The sequence below is a fragment of the Heteronotia binoei genome, chromosome 21 (genome assembly GCF_032191835.1).
Source record: "Heteronotia binoei isolate CCM8104 ecotype False Entrance Well chromosome 21, APGP_CSIRO_Hbin_v1, whole genome shotgun sequence".
Lineage (NCBI taxonomy): Eukaryota > Metazoa > Chordata > Lepidosauria > Squamata > Gekkonidae > Heteronotia > Heteronotia binoei.
The window spans coordinates 166,373,360-166,394,906 of NC_083243.1; the positions used below are offsets into that span (position 1 = coordinate 166,373,360).

A 21,547-nucleotide genomic window follows, 5' to 3' on the forward strand; every position below is an offset into this window, starting at 1 on the left:
CATCATACCACACACTCTGCCTTTATTTTCTGTGCATGCTTATAACAATATATCAGTTTTAAGGCTAAACTTTAAAAAAAATGTACATGCTTAGGGATAGAGAGAAAAAGTGGGGGGCTTCATTGATACACACAAGGCTGCAGGGAAGAGGGTAGCATTCCTGGGGCAGGGGACTGCAGCTGACTATTGGGGAGGATTGATGTACCTGTCCTCCCACCACCCATCTGTCTTTGTATGGAGAAGACTAAAAGGGGGAGCAGCTCTGCCACCCATCTGTTTATGAACTATATATATAGTTTTATATCTCTTTTCAAACATTACCACTTTTTTCTAATGCCAAAAATAACTACACAACACAACAGGGCTTTTGCATTTAAAACAAAAATCCATACTAAAATATTGTTCTAGCAATATACTGTTGTTATGATAGGTTTAGCATGTTCTCTGAAAACCCAGTTTTCATTTAAAAACAAATTTCTAGTCCCCTCCCTCATGGAGATATAAGGAAAAAGGTATGTCTCAACAAGGGAAGACACTAGAGACCTTTAAAAAATGAAAGTTGGGTATTCAGAGGCTGCCAAAACCATTTCCAAGGTACTAGAAAAGGGGGGAGAAGCTGAGTAAAGAAACTGTCTTCTCAGCCACCTGCCCATTGGCTAACTGACCAGCCAACTGCCACCAGCTGTAGTTACCAAAGCAAAGTCAGGATAAATGGATGGCCATTGTGTAAAAGAGTGTGCTGAACTAGATGGATCACTGGTCTGATCCAGCAGGCTGCTCTACTTGTGTTCTTGAGTCCTGTCTGTTTTTAAAAGGAAATTCCACTGAGTTTATTGGGCTCACTTCAAAGTTAGAGTGCATAGCATGAAAATAAAGATATATACTGATTTCTCACAAGCGTTGCTCTGCCGCAGACTTCTGTTTCCCCACAACGCAAGCGATCAATTTTCCTCAAGTTGCTCCACGGGCACATTTTGGTGCACAGCTTTCTCCAGTTCCCCTCGTGGTTTCTTAATCCTTAAAAGTTGAGGGAAACCGAAGGGAGCCGTGTGTCAAACTGCACCTGCAGAGCAACTGGCAGGAAACTGATTGCTTGTACGAGGTGTGGGAAGACAGAAATCTGGCGGCAGTACAACGCTTGTGAGAAATCAGTAATAGTCACTTGTGTTGGTTAGGCTCAGGAGTGTACTTTTATAAAGTAGTCTGCCTTGAGTTCTGCAAGGGATAGGCAGCTAATAAATGTTTTTTAAATAAATATAAATTATACCCTGCCTTTTCTCCCCCCCCCCCACCCCGCTCTCTCTCAGTGTTTTGGAGAGTATCTTATTTACGTGGATATCACAACTGAACCATATTCCTATGCACATTGATTATGATGGAAACATGGACTGGTTCTCTACACAGGTAAGTGATCCTTTCTCACCAGGAATTATTGGTATGTGCCCATATGCCAGAGGTCTAAGGAGAATATCTGACCATGTGCTGTAGTGAAAATGAAGTGTGTCAAAGAGCCCAGAGGCTATTTCCTCTATTTCCAACTCCCTCCCCCCTCTATCTGTCTTTCTTTTTCCGTCTATTTTTCCACTCTCCCCTCTCTCTGTTTTCATTTCCATCCATTTGCTTTAGTTCCAACTCCCTCCCCGTCTTTCTTTCTCCCTCTATTTGCTTTATTTCCAACTCCCTCCCTCTCTGTCTGTCTGTCTGTCTTTCTCTCTGTCTGTCTGTCTTTCTCTCTGTCTTTCTTTTTTTTCCTTCCCCCCTTTTCTTTCTTTCTTTCTGTGGCGCCTGAGTGGTGGGTATTGCCTTCTGAAGGACTGCTGCTGGGGTGTGTGGATGCCTTTAAATGTCTGGTGGGAGCAGCTGTAGCTTCCATATGTGCTAAGAAATGGAATAAAAACTGCCATGATGTGAGACGGCTAAGCTGATGACATATGTGATGACATGGTAATCTGAGTGCTGTTGAGTTGTCTGTTTATAGAACGTTTTTATTGCATTTTATTGTTTTATCATATGTTGTACTCCGCCCTGAGTCCTACGGGAAATGGGTGGAATAAAAATATACTAAAATAAATAAATAAATAAGGAGGCAGGGGTGGCAGGTGCGGGTTGGAAGCCAGCTACCACCAGTTCCACTTACACTAGATTATCCCAGCTGGTGTGGCCTAATATGCTAATGAGTGTGTGGTCTAATATATATACTAATGAATTAATATGCTAATATTAGGGGATGTGATCTAATATGCTAATGAGTTCCTGCTGGCCTTTTTTTTACAAAAAAGGCCCTGGTAGTTGTATTTCTGAAAGCAAAGTGCTAAGCTCTATAACAGGTATGGTAAAACTGGTTCTAATAGTGGGGTTTCCAGCTTCAAGTTGGGAAATACCTGGAGATTTTGCAGGTGGAGCCTGAGGAGGACAGGGTTTGGGGAGGGGTATAATGCTGTAGAGTCCACCTTCCAAAGCAGCCATTTTTTCCAGGGGAACTACCTCTGTTGTCTGGAGATGCAATGCCAGGAGATCTCCAACTACTACATGGAGGCTGGCAACCCTTTTCTAACAGGGATATATTCACACTATTGCCATTTCTTATTAATGAGGCAGCAGCTGGAGGAAATGGCAACCACCAGCTTACTGTTTCTTTCAGGCTTCTGTGATGATCCATCCTGGGAAGTCCCTTTGGGTCATGTAGAGGTTCATGTAGAGGTTTCCTCCAAGAAGCTGCAGTTGCTCTTCAGCTCTGACTGGGGCCCCATTCCTTGACTGTTCAGGCCTTTCACAGATCTTCAACAGGCCACCTCACCTGCAGAAGGTTGCCACATCCTTTTTGGCCAGACCACATTTACTTCCAGAGGACTGATTATGCTGGGAAACTTTAATCCAGTCACTCCTGATTTTTTTAAAAAAGCAGATGTACACCCAGGATGAAGAGTGTTAAGTGAAACTGCTTTATAAGAGGTATTACTGTACAATTTGAATAAAATAAGCAGGATATATGGCTCACAGAAGGTGCCCAGTTCAGCTCTTCCACATAAATCGTTCCCTGAACACCAGAACTGATGTGCCTTTCTTGTTTTTCCTTTCTTGACTCTTTCTGTTTTCATTTCAGGTAACTAGTAGTGGCCTGTAAGAAACAAGTCAAGGCAGAAACAAAATTATGAATAAACTGTAATTCAGAAATAAATTGCCATGCTTAGATATTAACTTTAAACAGAATTGCTATAGAATTTCACCAGAAATTCAATTTTATGTATCATTTGTCAGCATGCTTTTTTATTGAGAGGCAGGTCACAAAGTTTTAGGAAGAGACCTCTGTCACTCCTAGAAAACAATACCATTCAGAGATAAAGAAAGAGGGAAAGGGTTTTTTGGGGGGGGGGGGGGCAGGGAGCTCATAAACTACTGTTGCATAAATTCAGAATTAGGCATAATTTCAGAAACGATGTTGATTTTGAAAACTTTTAGTGCACTTTTATCCTATTCTAGCATCTTTATCCTTGTTAGGTAGGTTAAGCTGAGAGAGGACGACTGGCCAAGTTACCCAACAAGCTTCCATGATGAAGTAGGAATCCGAATCTGGGTCTTCCCAGTCGTAGTCCAATACATAACAGTTACACTAAAATTTACAATTTTGTTTTTGAAATGTTATTTTGTAGCTTGTGTTAAGGTAATCAGTTTAATATAATTATTGTAGAATGGTAAATATACTTCAAATGAAAATTAGTTTCTGTCCAGTGGAAACTGAAGAGAAAATTAACATTTTGCAAGGATATTTGAATTAGTGGAACTTGCTCTTCCGAGAAATCAAAAAGTTTAGCTGAAATGAATTTGATAGGCCATGAGGGATATATAGATCTACACTCCAATTTCTCTCTCCCTCTCTGTTTCTTTTTCTCCCTACCAGCTCCTGGCAACGTGTAATGTGAACCAATCGTTCTTCAATGACTGGGTAACAGGACATCTGAATTTTCAAATTGAGCATCAGTAAGTACAGATATAGGGAAATGGGAAAACAAGATTCTCAAAAGCAATATTGATCAATTGTCTTGTTAAGGTACACAGGCTCCAGGTGAGCAATGCACCCAAGGTGAAAAAAGCAGTCTAACATATCCCCTTTTTTCTCCCTCTAGCCTTTTCCCTACAATGCCTCGACACAACTTCTGGAAGGTGGCCCCTTTGGTTAAGTCTTTGTGTGCCAAACACAATATTGAATATCAGTCAAAGCCCCTGCTTTCTGGCTTTGCAGATATTGTATAGTAAGTATGATGTGAAAAAAAATCAAAGTAGGTGTGTGTATATATATATATATGTGTGTGTGTGTGTGTGTGTGTGTGTGTGTGTATATATATATATATATATATATATATATATATATATATATATATATATATATATATGTGTGTGTGTGTGTGTGTGTATATATATATATATATATATATATATTCATATTCCACCCCTTCTGGTCATGGAGTTACAAGAAGAAATGTGCAGCCAATGTTTTCTTAAAAACAGATTGTTATAATGCTCAGAATATGGAAAACAAGCAGGAGGCAGTGGAAGTCCTAATACAGGAAGGGGAGGACTATGACCTAGTAGACATTACTGAAACTTGGTGGGATGACACTCACAATTGGAATAGGATTGAGAGGTACAATTTATTTAAAAGAGACAAACAAATAAGGAAGGGCAAAAGCGTAGCATTATATGTAAAGGAGGCAGGGCGCTTTTTTTTTTTGCAGGAACACCCAGGAACACAGTTCCAGCTGACTTGGCATCAGGGTGTGTGGCCTAATAGGCACATGAGTTCCTGCTGGGCTTTTTCTACAAAAAAAACCCTGTGTAGAACAATGTTGATGTCATGGGGTGTGGCCTAATGTACAAATGAGTTCCTGCTGGACTTTTTCTACAAAAAAAATGGCGTGCCGGAGGGGGCCAGCAACAGCTGCGGCAGCAGTGGGGGGGGGGGGAAGGAGGCAAACTAGGTGCTTTCCTGCGGCACCGGAGGGGAGGGAGAGCCCAATTTGCCGCCCCCTGCCTCCCGGCGCCCTAGGCAACCACCTAGTTTGCCTAGTGGGCGAGCCGGCCCTGCTTGCTGACAACTTCAATTTCCAAAAAAGTGGAGAAGGAAACAAGGGGATCTGCTATCTTGAACTCTATTCTCACCAACAGGGAAGAACTGGTTGATGAGGAGGAAGTAGTGAGCACTCTCGGTAGTAGTGACCATGTGATTTTGGAATTTACAGTCTTGGGGAAGAGAAAAGCTGTACATAGTCTGATATATACCGTATTTGCTGGCGTATAAGACTACTTTTTTGCCCTGAAAAACAGGCCTCCAAGTGGGGGGGTCGTCTTATACGCCGGGTGCACTTCAGTTGGGATAGACATAGCTGCCCATAGTGGCCTTCCGATGCTTGCCCAGTGCCCATAGTGGCCTCCCGATGCCCGCCCACCTCATTCTACATACCGTCCAGTATCGCGCGGTATCCAGCACGGCCACGGTGGGTCATCAGCGTGGCTGCGGCGAGCATCAGCAGCGACACAGGGGTGCCAGCCTTTTTGGCGTGACCGTGCTCGGCGGGAAGCAGCGGCCCTCCGGCCCGCCCCTTGTCTACACAGAGCTCGCACATGCACTAGTGCCGGTCACAGGGAGATGCAGGGGCGGGCCGGATGTTCTTTTACCTTTTATTTGGTGTGTGGAAGGTGTGCGGAAGAGGGGGTAGTCTTACACGGCGAGTATATAACAAACTCTATATTTTGAGTGGAAATGTTGGGGGGGTCGTCTTATACGCCCAGTCGTCTTATACGCCGGCAAATACGGTAGGTTGAACCTCAGGAAAGCAAATTTTGGCAGAGTTATTCTGGGTAAAATCCCATGGTCAGAAATAACTTAAGAAGAAGGAGTTCAAGAGGGGTGGGAGTTTCTTAAAAGCAAAATATTGAAGGCACAATCACAAATGATTCCATGAGAACGGAAAATGGGAAGAGCCTAAAGAAGCCAAGGTGGCTCCATAAACAGCTCTCTAAAGACTTGAGAAATAAAAAAGACTCATTTTGGAAATGGGAGGAGGGTCTTATAACCAAGGATGAATATAAACAAATAACCAATGCTTGCAGAGAAAGAGTTAGGAAAGCTAAAGCTCAGTATGAGCTTAGGATAGTGAGAGATGCTAAAAACAACCAAAAAAAGTGTTCCTTTCTTATGTACAAAGTAAGAAAAAGAGCAAGAACATAGGCCCATTGTGAGGACAGGAAAGTAAAATTATAACAGGTGATGAAGAGACAGCAGAACTGCTCGATTCCTACTTTTCCTTAGGCTTCTCTTGTGAGGGAAATGGTGTTCAACATGGCAAAAACAGAACATACAATGAGGGAAGGGAGTTGCAGTCTAGGATCAGTATAGGAATAGTGCATAAACACCTAGTTTCTGTAAATGAAATGAAGTCCTTGGGGCCAGATGAACTACATCCAGGAACTTGCGGAATAATTTCTGAGCCTCTGGTCATTATTTTTGAGCATTCTCGGTGAACAGGACAGGTGCCTGAAGATTGGAGGTGGGCCAGTGTCCCCATCTTCAAGAAGTGGGGAAAGGAGGACCTGGCTAACCACCGACATGTCAGCTTACCATCTATACCTGGAAAAGTTTTAGAACAAATCATCAGTCAGTTCTTGAGCATTTAGAAAAGATGGCTGTGATTACTAAGACAAAATATTTAACATGTCTGTTTACATAATCAAACCACATGTCTTATAAAACTAAAGTAGTCCATAGACTAAATAAAACAGAGAGTCCTCATAATAGCCCAATAACATAAGTTCACTAGTCAGTGGAAGATTCTTTCAAGGAAGCCCTCTGATGACAATACTGGGATGCAGCACATATGGCAAGGGAACCAGTTTCAGTCAGAAGTTTAAGGCTTCACGTGCCTAAATTTAACACAGTTACTTTAATCCAAAGGACCAGTCCAAAATGAAGCCAACCGAAGTTTACGGAATTCTACTGGTCAATCCAGCTTCCCATTTCCCAAGCCTTTCTCAGGTCTTGTAACTTCAAACAGAAAAATTTGTCACGTTTTCAAAATTCAGTCAATACAAGTTGGAACTTGTAGTCACTTCACAGCTGTTTTTTAACAATTATTTAGCCAGAGGAAATCACCATAAAGAATTATAAACATGGCCTCAGCCTACTGGAAGCTTCACAGATGGTATGATTCTTCACAAATGGTATGATGAGGAAGGCTTGGGAAACCAGAAGCTGGATCAACCCCTCCCCACATTGTCTTGTTTGGCTTCACTTATAGCTCCAAGGAAAGTTTGAATTTACTTAAAAGAATCACGGACATTTATACTCTTTGAGTTAGTATTTTGTATTGGCTATTGTTTGTATATTGCTTAAAACATTGAATATTTCACTTGTAAGGATTTATGGCAAATGAGCTTTGTATTCATTTTGTTTAATACTATAAAAATAGAAAAGAGCACAACAGTGTTGGACACAGAATTTATTATATAGACATCATTAAGTATTGATATACTAAGCATTTAATACTATATATCAGGGATGTGAAACGTGCAGCCCAGGGGCTGGATCAAGCCCTCAGAGGGTTCCTATCAGGCCCGCAAGCAAGTACTTTGTTCTCCCTCTCTCTTGCTTCCTTCTGTGTCACAACTTGCTTTGCTCAATCACACAGGAGTTTCAAAGCAAAGCCTCTATTTTCTCAATTGGCTGAGGCTCTTCCCTTGGAGAGGGGAAGGGAGAGCTTGCATTGCCAGGTTCTCTTAATCGCACAGCAGAGCTACTGAGCCAAGCCTCTTTTCCTTCTATTGGCTGAGGCTCTGCCCCCTTCTCATCCCCTTCGGAGGAAAGGAAAGAGCCAGAGCTTCCTTTGCCCAGTTCCCTCAATCATGTGGGAGAGATACATTTTATGACACACATGGCCTGGCCTGACAAGGTCTCATTTATATCAGATCTGGCCCTCCTAACAAATGAGTTGACACCCCTGCTTACATGGTGATTTTTGTTGTAACAGTTATAACCTTCACACCATGGTCCTTTCTGTTTATTAATGGCTTTCAGTATGTAGCAAGACCAGTATTTCCCATTAAACTGCGCTAGCCTGCGCTAGCACAATAGTTTTTACCCTCAAGCACATGGCTTTTGGGCTGAGTGTAGGGCAATAAAATCCTCTCCTGGCTGCTTCTTTCCCTGGAGCTGCTTCAGTTACAGCTTGCTTCTACCCATCTCCCCCAATCACAGCGGGTGGGAGAGATACAAAACCAAACCTCCCTTCCCTCCATTGACTGAGGGCTCCCCCCAAGAAGGAGAGAGAGTCAGAGTCCTTTCAGATCAACAAAGTTTTATTCAAGGTATAAGCTTTCCTGTGGTTTTGAAAACGATAAGTGGACTCCAGGTGGGAGATACCAACCACCTGAGGCTGTGCTTTGCTTTTTGTTTTGTTTTCTACTTTTCTACTTTTCATATCTTTATACTTGTACCCTTTCCCCTTCTTGTTGCCTTTTATTGAAGTCTTATAACACCTTCCTATTTTCCTATCTTGTTGATGCTTCCTATCTTTGACTAGGTTAGTTTATCAGTGATAACAGTCTCTCCCCCCTTTGTTAACTGTGATCTCACAAAGATGCTAGTTTGTTTGTTTTTTTACTTTATATTAAATCTATTAGCTTCTACTCACTTTATGCATACCATTTTTATGAACTCTATAAATCTACTTTTTAAACCTTACTCATTAATTATTCTCATATAATTATTTTTATCTATTTATTGCTTAAGCAACAGCAGCAATAGGAGAGAAGCAACAGGACCATTGCAGAGCTGAGCTCTACCTCTGGAGCAATCTCTTTGTTTCTGAATATATTTTTGTCTTATATTTTCTTTTGTTTTGCACTTATTTTACATTTTATTTTAAAGTTTAAATATTTGTTCATTCGTTTCCTCATCTATTTGTATGCATTCATGCCAGAGCTCAGCTCAGTTTCTTCTTTAGTTGCTGCTTTCCTCTTCAATTTTGACTCTTGTTTCAGCTGCAAAATTTATTTCCTTGTTGACCACCCTTGCCTGATTTATTGAGCTTAGCTGCTTGATCTCTTTTTCTTCACCTTTTCTCTTCATTACAAATCCATCTTCCCTTCCCCCCCCCACCCCCTTTTTGGGTGCGGTTGGGTGAACAATAGGCTGAGTGGACTCCTTCATTTCTTGTAATTTTACACTTGCCCTTCCAAGGAGCATTTCCTTGGTCTTTCTCAGAGTTTTTTATTTTGATTTTTCTTTCTCACTTTCCTTCTGCACTGGAGATGTTGAGGTCTCTCTCCATCCATTTGGTTGTGATTGGAGCAAAAAATAACTTTAAGACTTTTAGGGGGCTTAAAAGATTTTTTTTTTGGGGGGGAGTCCTTTTGATTATCATCTTACTCTCAATTGGGTTTTATTCCCCCCCTCCCCCATTTACTTCAATCCTTTATCTCAATTGCCAATTAAAGGAAGATAAGGTGAGCCAAGGAGGGGGAGGGGGGAGAACTTAATAGCAAGGAGAAACCTTTGAGTAACTTAGAATGCCTGAGCAAGCAGGGGTATCATTTAATGCAATTTGTGACATTAGTGTGACCGTTATAGCCATGACTGTTGCTTTTCTCATTCATTCTACCTGTCCTATTGTATGTTGTTGTTTTACTTCTTTTTGTTTTAATTTGTTCTCAATTTGTTTTAAGGTTGACCAATGGGGACATCCAGTGCTTTTTTTTTGTTTTTTGCAGAAAAAGCTCAGTAGGAGCTCATTTGCATATTAGGCCATGCCACCTGGGCTGGGAGCTTGTGGCTGCCACATAGCAGGTCAGGCCAGCTGAGACTGGCCAGCCCAGGAGGAGCGCCACTCCTGTGGGCTCCTGCAGAAAAAAAGCCCTGGGGACATCTATTCATTTACTTTCCCCATAAGGGTAGCAATATTAAAAGTGTTGATTTTAATTTTAATTCTAATAATTTCCATAACAATGATTCTAAGTAGTGAATTATCTAACTTAGATATTTTACATATTTACATAGGGGGCACAGAAATAATTTTATAAGGGTTAGAGAGATTGGGGTTTTCTCATTTATTTAATACAGTAGACTCTAATATAATTGAGACAGGGGCCTTTGTTACTTTGATAATCTGTTTGTATATTGATATAGTATCAGGGAAATGAGAAGTACAAGGTCAAAAATTAGTTAAGCTTTTCTGTGCACACACTCTTCTTGGAAGGAGGGAGGGAGACAGATTCTTCTGATAAGCGCACACACACACTTGATAGGGTTTTTTTACTCTGATGCTTCCATCACAACAGGCTTAGGTCCAAGGTATTCCACAGGTCCAGGGGTAGCCAAACTTGCTTAACCTAAGAGCCACATAGAATAAACGCCAGATGGTTGTGAGCTGCAAGACATGAACATCGGATGTTGGAGAGAGGGGACAAAAGTGGAGGTGGGAAGAAAGCAACTTTAATTTTAAATGCATTCCACAACCACAGTTTGGCCACCCCTGTGTAGTTCTGTGTGAGTGAGCCTAGAATCCTAGCCCTGGGGGAGAACACGGGCTGAGCTTGTTAGCCAGGGAGGAAGGGGCACTGAAAGAACTGAGGAAGAGTCCCTTCCAAGATAGCTTGCTGGGCCTGAATAGTACAAGCAAGACTAAGCCACAGCTGGGGAGGGGGAAAGGGGCTGAACAGTGGGTCAATGAAGGGAGCATCTGGCCAGAATTCCCAGGTTTCTCTTTCCTGAAAACAAACAGGCAGAAAAAGCTCTCTTGGATTCTCTCCCCCCCCCCCCCGAGACGTTAGGGGTCTTTCTTGATTCCTATGGGGGATCCTGCCCCCTTACCAGACTCCGCCCCAGGAGCTGCATGTGAACCCTGTCTGCAATTTGCAGAAGGGCCTTCCGGTCTTTGGCAGCCTTGTTACATTCATGCTGAGGAAGGTTGTATGAGAGGACAGTTCCCTCCACTGAGCTAATGTTGCCATGTCCAATTTAAGAAATATCTGGGGACTTTGGGGGTGGAGCCAGGAGACTTTGGGGGTGGAGCCAAGATCAAGGCTGTGACAAGCATAATGGAACTCCAAAAGGAGCTCTGGCCATCACATTTAAAGGGACGGCACACCTTTTCAATGCCTTCCTTCCATAGGAAATAATGAAGGATAGGGGCACCTTCTTTTGAGGCTCATAGAATTGGACCCCCTGATCCAATCTTTTTGAAACTTGGGAGGTTTTGAAACTTGAATCTTTTTGAAACTTGAAAGTTGAGAAAACTAGCGAGACTTCAACCACCAGTTTGTATGCGAGCAGCCTCAGGCTGTCCTGACCTCCCTGGACATCAGCTAAAATGAGACTGGCGTCTCAGTTGCTTGCTGGGGCAAGTTGGATCCTGTACTACGTCTTTATTTACCTGCGTGTTTCTCGTAGTTCGGTACTAAGTAAAGTGGCAGTGGGTGGATCAGTAGGAGGGGTGGAGAACAACCGGAAGTAGCGTTGGGGATCATTTGGAAGGAATGAGTCTTAGGGAGAGAGAGGACACGAGGACTTGTTTGCAGAGAAACAAAATGTGGTGCTTCTGCCATAGCTGGTAATGGGAAAAAGAGAATCAGGCAAGGGTTGGGGTGGGGGGGTGGTCTTGATTCCTCCTTGTTCACTGCAAAGTGTAGAAGAAACTGGCCAAGGTTACTTCACCCCAAGTTAGTGGGGGTTTTTCTTCCAAAGATGCTGTGGGGGAGGGATTATGCAAAACACTGTGCTGGCCAGGATCTGTGAAAAAGAAAAGCCAATCCAGCAGAGACCCCCCCTGCCAAGTGATGCACATGAAATTTGAGAGGCTGTTTACTTGATTGGGGGAGGGGTGGCCAAAGTAAGTGCAGTTATGGTGAATAACTTGGCAGGATCCTAGAGAAGGAGAAAGCCTTCTGCCTGAACACAAGAGAGCTCCCCTAATGTCACGCCACAGTATGCCCATCTCTAGTTACCCCTCACTCTTCTTGAGGGTACATGGCATTCTTTGAGCTTCAGAAGCAAGCAATGCAAGCCAAAGCAAAGTTATACCCTTCTACTGAAGTCAGTGGGTTTAGGATTGCATTCACTGGTGACGTTGTGTTGCGTGTCAAGTCAAATCTAGCCAGAGTCTCAAGCAGGGGTTCTTCCCAGCATGACTAGTGGAGATCCTTTCAATGAGAGATGCTAGAGATTGAACCTGTGGCTTTGTGCATGCAAATGTGCATGTGCTGTACCAATTATTTATGGCTTCTTCCCAAACAGGCTTCCTCAGGAGGTGGTGGGCTCTCCTATGGAGGTTTTCAAACAGAGACGAGATGGCCAGCTGACAGCAATGCTGATTCTGTGAACATAGGCAGATCATGAGAGGGAGGGCTGACCAAGAGAGAGATCTTGGGGTCGTGGTAGATAACTCACTGAAAATGTCAAGACAGTGTGCGTTTGCAATAAAAAAGGCCAACGCCATGCTGGGAATTATTAGGAAGGGAATTGAAAACAAATCAGCCAGTATCATAATGCCCCTGTATAAATCGATGGTGCGGTCTCATTTGCAGTACTGTGTGCAGTTCTGGTTGCCGCACCTCAAAAAGGATATTATAGCATTGGAGAAAGTCCAGAGAAGGGCAACTAGAATGATTAAAGGGCTGGAGCACTTTCCCTATGAAGAAAGGTTGAAATGCTTGGGACTCTTTAGCTTGGAGAAACGTCAACTGCGGGGTGACATGATAGAGGTTTACAAGATAATGCATGGGATGGAGAAAGTAGAGAAAGAAGTACTTTTCTCCCTTTCTCACAATACAAGAACTCGTGGGCATTCGATGAAATTGCTGAGCAGACAGATTAAAACGGATAAAAGGAAGTACTTCTTCACCCAAAGGGTGATTAACATGTGGAATTCACTGCCACGGGAGGTGGTGGCGGCCACAAGTATAGCCACCTTCAAGAGGGGTTTAGATAAAAATATGGAGCACAGGTCCATCAGTGGCTATTAGCCACAGTGTGTGTGTATATATAATTTTTTTTGCCACTTTGCGACACAGAGTGTTGGATGGGCTGTTGGCCTGATCCAACATGGCTTCTCTTATGTTCTTATGTTCTTAGGTATTTTGGGGAGAGGCATCAGATGCTGTACTGAAAATTTGGTGCCTCTATCTCAAAAAACAGCCCCCCCCCCCCCGAGCCCCGGATACCCACAGATCAATTCTCCATGATTTTCTATGGGAATAAATCTCCCTAGGGAATAAAAGAGTTCCCAGCAGACATTTCCCTCCCCTCCCCCCACTTTCTGACGACCCTGAAGCAGGGGGAGGGCCTGCAAACTGGGGGATCCCCTGCCCCCACCTGGGGATTGGCAACCCTAAGTGTGAGTAGCTTCACACTTACATGGCATATGTGATTGGTGAGCATTTCTCAGACCACATTCCTATGCCCTCAAACAACTGTGTTTCTTATGAACCTTGATTAACGATTTTTCATATTTTGTTCATCTCTTGTGTCAGTAGTTCACGGAAGGGTGGGATATCAATATAGTAAATAAATACATTGCAATGTAAGAATGCATCCTTTTAAAACAGTCAGTGGCAGTGAGATGAGAATCTTAGTGCTTAAGCTAACTTTCTAACTCCTCTTCTTGTATATGGAAGAGTAGTCATGATGTAAAGGTTCCTGCTTTTCATCTGTTCTTATAAAAAACAGAAGAGCTTGAGGATATGGGCAGGATTTCCTCTGGAAAGGGTTTAGAGCCTGAGTTAAGCTCTCTGCCCATCCCTGCAAGTTCCTAAGCCACTACTGATCGTGAATCTGGCAACCAGCTAGAGATTTACTGGCATGGCCGGGGGTGGCAATATCATTATGTTATTGACAATGCAGCAATGTCACTTCCAGCATGACTTGGAAATGACATCACCATGTAGATGTGGTGTTGTCATGGCCAGTGTGTCCCAGTAGATCAGGTATGCTGCCACCTAGGGTGCTACCTGGCCACAGGGGCAGCCAGTGCCCCCTTCCTGCCGCTCCCAGTGCCCCTTCCCCACTGTGCTTGCCCTTGCAACAGGCAGGTGGCAGGGAAGGGGTATCGGGGGCAGTGGATGCACTCCAAGGCAGTCAGAGGCAGCCTTCAAGTGCAAGCACACACCGTGCTGACCCCGCTCAGCCTTCCCGGGTCCCCACGAAGGCTGAGTGGGGTCAGTGAGGTGGCGCCTGGGCTTGAAGGCATTTAGAGCCAGGCTCTGAGCATCTGCAAGTGCACACCTTGCTGACCCATGCTCAGTCTTCCTGCTCAGACTCTTGAGTGCATGCCTTGCTGACCCCGCTCAGCCTTCCCAGGATGGCTGAGTGGAATATGTGGGTCAGCACGTGTGCTTGGAGGCACTTGAAACCAGACTCTGACTGCCTCTGAGTGCATGCCTCACCAACCCTGCTCAGCCTTTCCAGCCCCCCAGGAAGGCTGGGCAAGGTTGGCGGGTCAGCGAGGAAGTGTGCACGCTGACCCTGCTCAGCCTTCCTGCGTCTGTGCTTCTAAGCAAAAGCACAGACCCAGGAAGGCTGAGTGGGTGCAGCGTGGCGGTGCAGGTACTCAGAGGTGCTTGGTGCCACACTGTTTGCTGCTGCCTTTGCCACCACAGGCATGAGGGTGGCTGGGGGCCTAGGGCAGCAGAAACCCTGGATGCTGTAACATTTCCACAGAAATGTTTAACTTTGCATTTTTCAGTGATTGTTAGAGCATCACCTCCCACAATGTTGTCATCCCAGGCCATGCTAGGAGTGATGTTTCTGCATTGCCAGCAACAGCTATCTCCCCCACCATCCCATTATGTGGTGGTGAGGGAAGAGAGTTGTCAGCATATGTATTGCCAATACAAGACGCCTGGTAGCCCTATATGGAAGGCGATGCACAGACTCTGCTTCCCAGGTAATTGGGGACCTCTTCATTACCTGTGGTATTCAGAAGCCCAGTTCGTATCTTAGTATAGTCCCAGGGTACTAGAATCTGGAGGAGCTCCAGATCAAGTTTTACTTACAACAAAATGTCTAAGCAAACTACTATAAAGGACTCTAGTCCTTCCTCTAATTGTTCATAAAGTCATATTATGTGTACTTAAGAAGACCCTCAGCACGCTCCTGAGTGATTGCATCATCTTGCACTGGTGAAGAATTATGATCTCATGAAAATTGGATAGAATTTTCAAAGAAGATGTGGCCCACATAAGAGAAAGAAGCCTGAAGCTGAAGCTGTTCATGGGTCAGCAAGGTGTTCACTTGCAGATGCTCAGAGTCTGGCTCTAAATGCCTTCAAGCACATGCGCCACCTAGCTGACGTCACTCAGCCTTCGTGGGGACCTGGAAATAATAAATATCACCTGTTAAATCTCATTAAATAGCTAGCTAGCTAGTACTGCTCATACAGCTATCACCTTAAGCAGAAATTAAAATAAAAATTTAAAAAGAAAAGGCCTTATTTAATGTTATTTCCCTGGTATTTAGCTATTGCTCCTATAAATTTTGCCACCAAAAGGGTGACAAGATCATTTCTGTCCAATGGTAGCTACGTCTCCTGGGCTCTTGCATCAAGCAACCCCATATTTTCAAACGAAGGGGTGATCAGACTAGCCCTCAACTTCTTGTTTATAGGGCACGCTATAATCATATGCTCAATGGCAGGGGTCATTTTGTAGAAAAATAGGTGGTGGAGCTTATTAGCATAACTCAGTAGCATATGCCACATACACCCCCGCAGCCAAAAGCAACCCAATGCAAGAAAGGAGAGCCACAGGTGAGCAAGGCCTGCTTGAGCTGGCCAGAGATCCAGCCAGCCCAAGCAGGCCTTGCTTGCCTGAGGCTCTCCTGGGCTGCCCACCCTCAGTCAAAAGGCCAGCAAGCCATCCACTGCCCAAAATCACACAAGAAGTGGAGAAAGGGTGCCCGCTGTCCTAATCCAGAGATTGTTATGCAGCTGCACCTACTATTCAATGGACAAGGTAAGTGGGGAGGAAGGGGGGAACTGTCAGAAAGGTTCAGGAGCTGTGCTCCTGTGAGCTCCTGCTGAATCTGCGGCCTGCTCAATGGTTTCTACTCTGTCATATGAACACCTACATGTTCTGTCATATGAACACCTCCACTGTATTTTAATGTCTTCCTTTTTTCTAATGGCAAACTAATGAATGTTTATAACCTCCTGAGAAACCATGCCCTCTGTTTAAACTAACAGAGCCAGAATGTTACCTAGATTTATGGCACTTCACACCTACAGCAGTCTGCTTTTTATCACCTCCAGTGTTGTTTCTAACACTAACAAACACAGATGCCTAGTTGTGATTCTTTTAATCTGATAAAAAACATTCCCATGAGTCCACATACCAACTCACTGCCCATTTATATTAAGAATTGCTGCTTTGATGAAATCTGCTTAAGACCCTACGAAAGCTTACATTCTGAATAAAACTTAGTTGGTCTTAAAGGTGCACTTGTCTGCTGCTTTAACCTACATGTTCTATTTGCGTATGGTACTTTATTATACCTACCCTCCAAAACCATAGAGGGAAGGGCATTCATTTTTGCCAAAGTAAAAGCTCTGCTGAGTTTTAGTACTGTAAAACGGAAAAAAAAAAAAAATCACCAGGTAAATCCCATTAAACATCTATCAAATAGATAGGACATTTTTTTCTCCAGGCAACTGGCAGTCTTACCCTCAGCCTACAACCGAACTAGGTTAACAATTCAATCCTAAAGAGAGTTACCCTAGTCTAAGCCCAGTTAAAGACCTTGGCAACACCAAAGAACCAGAGAGAGAAAACAATAATACAATACAGATTAAAGCAGAGACAAATCAGCCTGGAAATGCTGAGATTTTTTTAACTTGGTGTCTACAAGTGAAGAGGTTATACCAAAATAATACCAAAGAAGTTTCACAATAGAAAAGATCTTGCAACAGCTTGCTTAGTAAAAATAGAAACAGTAAAATATAGATTGCTATTAAAATTTATACTGCACTCCTAAGCAGAATTAAACCCTTCTGGTATTTTACTGTTAAATACGTGAAATACCTCAAAGTTGTATAGGCTTCCCAATCCCCAGGACCCAGCGGGGGATCCCCCATGTTGACAGGCTTCTCTCTGCCCCCAGCCAGCTGGCCAGCAGGGGAAGCCCCGCCCCCACAGTCATCCTGTAGTTTTAGTGCTCCTGCAGGTTTAGAAACCTGCAGTTTTTAAAATGTGTGCCTTTAAGGTGGAGCAGGAAACAGGAAGGGCTTCATGGGAAAGGATCAGTAACAGTTTCCTCAGAGAACGGCCCCTCCCTTTCTTTTGCTTTCGTTTTCACAGCAAGTAAAGTTCTGCAGGAACAAGACCCAGTAAGTATTTGTGTGTGAGAGAGAGGGAGGGGGCAGGGGATTCCCTGGTTTAGAGGCCCTCCCCCCGCTTTAGAAAGCTTTGGGGGAGGGAAATGTCTTCTGGGCACTCTATTATTCCCTATGGAGAACGATTCCCATAGGGAATAATGGGGAATTGATCTGAGGGTATTGGGGGCTCTGGGGGGGCTATTTTTTGAGGTAGAGGCACCAAATTTTTAGTATAGCATCTAGTGCCTCTCCCCAAAATACCCCCCAAGTTTCAAAACAATTGGACCAGGGGGTCCAATTCTATGAGCCCCAAAATATGGTGTCCCTATCCATTATTTCCTATGGAAGAAAGGCATTTGAAAAGATGTGCTGCCCCTTTAAATGTGATGGCCAGAACTCCCTTGGAGTTCAATGCTGCTTGTCACACACTTTGTTCCTGGCTCCACCCCAATGTCTCCTGGCTCCACCCCTAAAGTCCCCAGATATTTCTTGAATTGGACTTGGCAACTCTAAAGCTGTAGCAGCATTTAAAGGTAGCTGACAGGATGGATACTGCTTTTCTTTTTTCGTGGGTTTCTTCTTTGCTTGAATCAAAGGTAATCAAGTGTACAGTCTTTGTTTCATCCTACCTTGTAGCAATTAATTTGGCTTTTTTTTTTTTTGTCCTTGATAGTTCTTTGAAGGATTCAGGAGAGATCTGGCTTGAGGCATTTAATCATGCCTAAGAAGAGGGCGCCTGATGACAGTTATGAAGATACATCAGATAAAACTTGAAGGCCCTGAAGATGGACCCAACCTATTCTGTGGAATAAGAGCACTGAGGATATTTAGTTGTGAATGTCGGGATTACAAAACAATACCTTATGTTCTCCTGAGGGGTGAGGCTTAGATAGAATATTAGTGTGGCAATGGGATAACACGCCCCCCCCCCTTGCTACTAGTACTCTTGCTACTAGTACAGAAGCCTCAGACCCAGGTTTCATCTGCTACTGGAGGGTGGGGGGGGGACATTTCCTATCCTGTGCACTGTTACTTATAAGTAAGCCCCATTGCACTTAGTGAGGTGTATTTCTGAGAAACATGCGTGGGGCTGGGCTGTAAACATAGCATTATTACCTCCGCTGTTCAACTCTCTTAGAACCTATCTAAATTATTTATAATTTTGTTGCAATATGATACAAGTTTATACAATAACAAAATATCAGACTTTTAGTTTACTGGAAAAAAATCCTTTTTTAAAAAAAATGAGTAATGTCAGCAGATTTTATTTGCAGTCATGTGGAAAAAAAATGTGATACAAGACTTTATGAATATGACAGTCCGGATTGGAAAATAAGACAAGAATCCAGTAGCATTTTAAAGACTCAAAAATGAATTGCAGCGTACATTTTCATGAACTGGAGTTCAGGTTGTCTAAAGCGACACTCAGCTTTGCTGGACATCTAAGTGATGACAGCATTGCATGAGTAACACATTCATTCTTCAGTATGTTCTCTATTGAAAATAGTGGCCCCCCAAGCACTATACCTTGGAGGGAGGGGGGGAACCACAGATTTGAATCCTAAACCAGCAATGTGCCACATGAACATTAGCAATTATTTTAAAACATTTTCCCGTGAAACTCAGACATGGAAGTATAATTTTTTTTCTTGGTGCATACTTCTTTCATGTGTTGCTCCAACAACTAAGGGCTTAATTGATACTGTTCAACCACTACAGGTGTTCCCTCCACAGCCCACCAGATTGGGGGAGGGGGGGCAGAATTCTCCAGACTTGGAAACACCAATAGTAGCCCTCCAAAGCTTAATGGGCACTGCAGGCTGCCAATCACAGAATTCCCATTCTATTCTATGGGCTCAGAATGCTATATATTCAGCTAGCTCAACTCCCACCCTTTCCTCTGTTGGTGACAGTAAAAGAGCAAGGCTCAGGGCTTGTTAGAAGAGCAGATTCATTGCTTTCTGCTTGTGATCTGCTGTCTTGTGCTGGGGATTGGATGTGGGTGGAGTCACCAAGTCTCTGCTCAGCCAAGCACTGGGGCTTAGTGACTGGGATCCTTGGCTAAGGACCAAGATTTTATACCTCCGTCCTGATTGTGATATGCTCTCTGCTGCTGGGATTTGTAGACAGGTAGAATCAACCACCTAGTCTTTCTGCTCCTGCTGAGCACAGAGGCGCAGTTGGTAGGTTCCTCAGATGACGGCCCACATTTATGTACCCTCCCAGAGCTTGGGTGTCAGGGGTGCTCTCAGGGCTCTGAGTAACCCAGTCTCTCTGCTCCAGCCGAACATGGGGACTTAGCAAGGCAGGGCTTTTTTTTTTTTAGCAAGAACACACAGGAATGCAGTTCCAGCTGGCTTGGTGTCAGGGGGTGTAGCTTACAGTGCCGGATTAAACCCTGTGGAGGCCCCTAGGAATTCAAAAATTTGGAGGCCCCCCTTGCAAATATTGAGCACCTGCCCCACCCTCCATGGCCCCCACTGCAACCTGCAGGCACCTTCTCAAAAACCCCTTTTACTAAGCTGCAGGGGAGAGGCAGAGAGAGGCAAACTTGGCAACAACGCCAGCAGCAGCCTCACCAGGCAAGTTGGGCAAAGAGCAGCTCAGTTGCTGGCTGTGCATGCAGGCTGGGAGGGCTACAAGCAGGGGGAAAACAGGAGGGAGAGCTGGCATGGGGGCCCATAGGCCAGTGCCTATTGGCCTAATTGTTAATCTGGCTCTGGTGGCTTAATATGGAAATCTCCAGTGTTCCTGCTGGGCTTTTTCTTTATAAAAAGCCCTGTGTAAAACATCAGGAGTGTGTGCCCTAATATGTAAATGAGTTCCTGCTGGGCTTTTTCTACAGAAAAAGCCTTGGCTAGTGGGTTCCTCAGACAATGGCCTACATTTATATACACCTCTCCTGATGGTTAACACCATGAGGGTGAAAGTGGGAGGAAGGGGTGCTCATCATGGAGGGAAGAAACCCACTCCTCTGTGTACCAAAGGTCCCTGTCCTTGGGCAGCCTGCCACCATCCTGGAGCCCCATCCCAATAAGGCATCTCCAGGGATCTTGGTGCCTCCTGGTCTGTCCATGAAACTCTCCCAAGAGGAAAAAGAGTTTTTAGCAGCACTGTCCAGATGCCAGCAGCTGCTAAAAGTTTTTAGAGATGACTGTGGCAGCAGTGGTTCAAAGAGTGGGGGAAAGCATCCTCCCCTTCCACATCCTCATTCCCTGCCATTCCTGCTGCATTAAGTATGTGCCCCAGCCCAGCACCAGAAAGCATCTGTGACTTCCAGTTGTGGGGCCACATTTCCAGGCCATCATGTAGAAACATTTCCATACCCTCCCCAGTGACCCCTGTGTGCCAGATGCGCCAGAGGGGCACAAACACCCAACACCTGTCTTCCTCCGTTCTCCACAGGCTTCCGTAAAGGGTACACCCCATTTCATTGCTGCCAGAGGAAGGAGTGCAAGGTACTAGGAGAAGGAAAAGGCCCACTTCCTCTTAGCAGGGACAAGTGGAGGGGAAGCAGGAGGCCCCTTTAAGAAAGGCTCCCTATACTCAGAGTGTGGGTGGAATATCAAGGCAGGCTACCCTCCAATAGGTCATATTCCCAGAGAAGCCAACAGCACCATGCCTCACTGGTGAGATGATTGCTGTGCATGGTCAACCTGTCTCCCTCATGAAAGATGTAACATTTTGCTGGCTGCTGCAGCACCTGGCTCCCTGGCACTCTGTCCCCTCACAGAGGACCATAAACTAGCAAGTCTTGCCTTCCATGCACCACTCCACAGTAGCGATGATCAAGGCTGAGCTTTTCAAAGCTCACGGCTCAATTGTCCACTTCACTGTGGACCTCTGGAGCAGACAGCAGCTTGGCTGCCTCCCCCTCACCACCCGCTGGTGGCTATTAGAGTACCTCACTGTCCAGGCTGTCAGGTTCTAGGAGGGACAGTCTTGCCACCTTGCTACAAAGTGGTTTTCTATGCGCAGGGGATGGATGCAGACTACACGGTGACAAACACCACCACCATGAGACAGAGTAGCCTGAGGGAGTTAGTGGGTTGCAGCAACATCGTCCATGGTCAATATGCTGGCAACAGTAAAGGCTGCACTCCTTGAGGCCATCATCTGCCTGGTGCACATGCTTCATCTGGTGGTAAAGGATGCTCCGGGGCTGTGGAGCACTGTGAAGCCCACCTGGGATG

At 44.5% G+C, this 21,547-nt stretch overlaps 1 protein-coding gene across 1 annotated transcript in view; it reads left to right on the top strand.

Moving 5' to 3' along the window:
• The window catches only part of LOC132590220 (acyl-CoA (8-3)-desaturase-like), a 56,391-nt gene extending 37,666 nt beyond the window's left edge, over positions 1-18,725 (top strand). The window contains exons 9-12 of the mRNA XM_060263185.1: positions 1,308-1,404; positions 3,899-3,978; positions 4,125-4,250; positions 18,028-18,725. Of these exons, the coding sequence (XP_060119168.1) occupies positions 1,308-1,404; positions 3,899-3,978; positions 4,125-4,250; positions 18,028-18,079 (355 nt within the window). The 3' untranslated portion in view covers positions 18,080-18,725. The remainder of the gene's footprint in view (positions 1-1,307; positions 1,405-3,898; positions 3,979-4,124; positions 4,251-18,027) is intronic.
• The last annotated feature ends 2,822 nt before the right edge of the window (positions 18,726-21,547 follow it).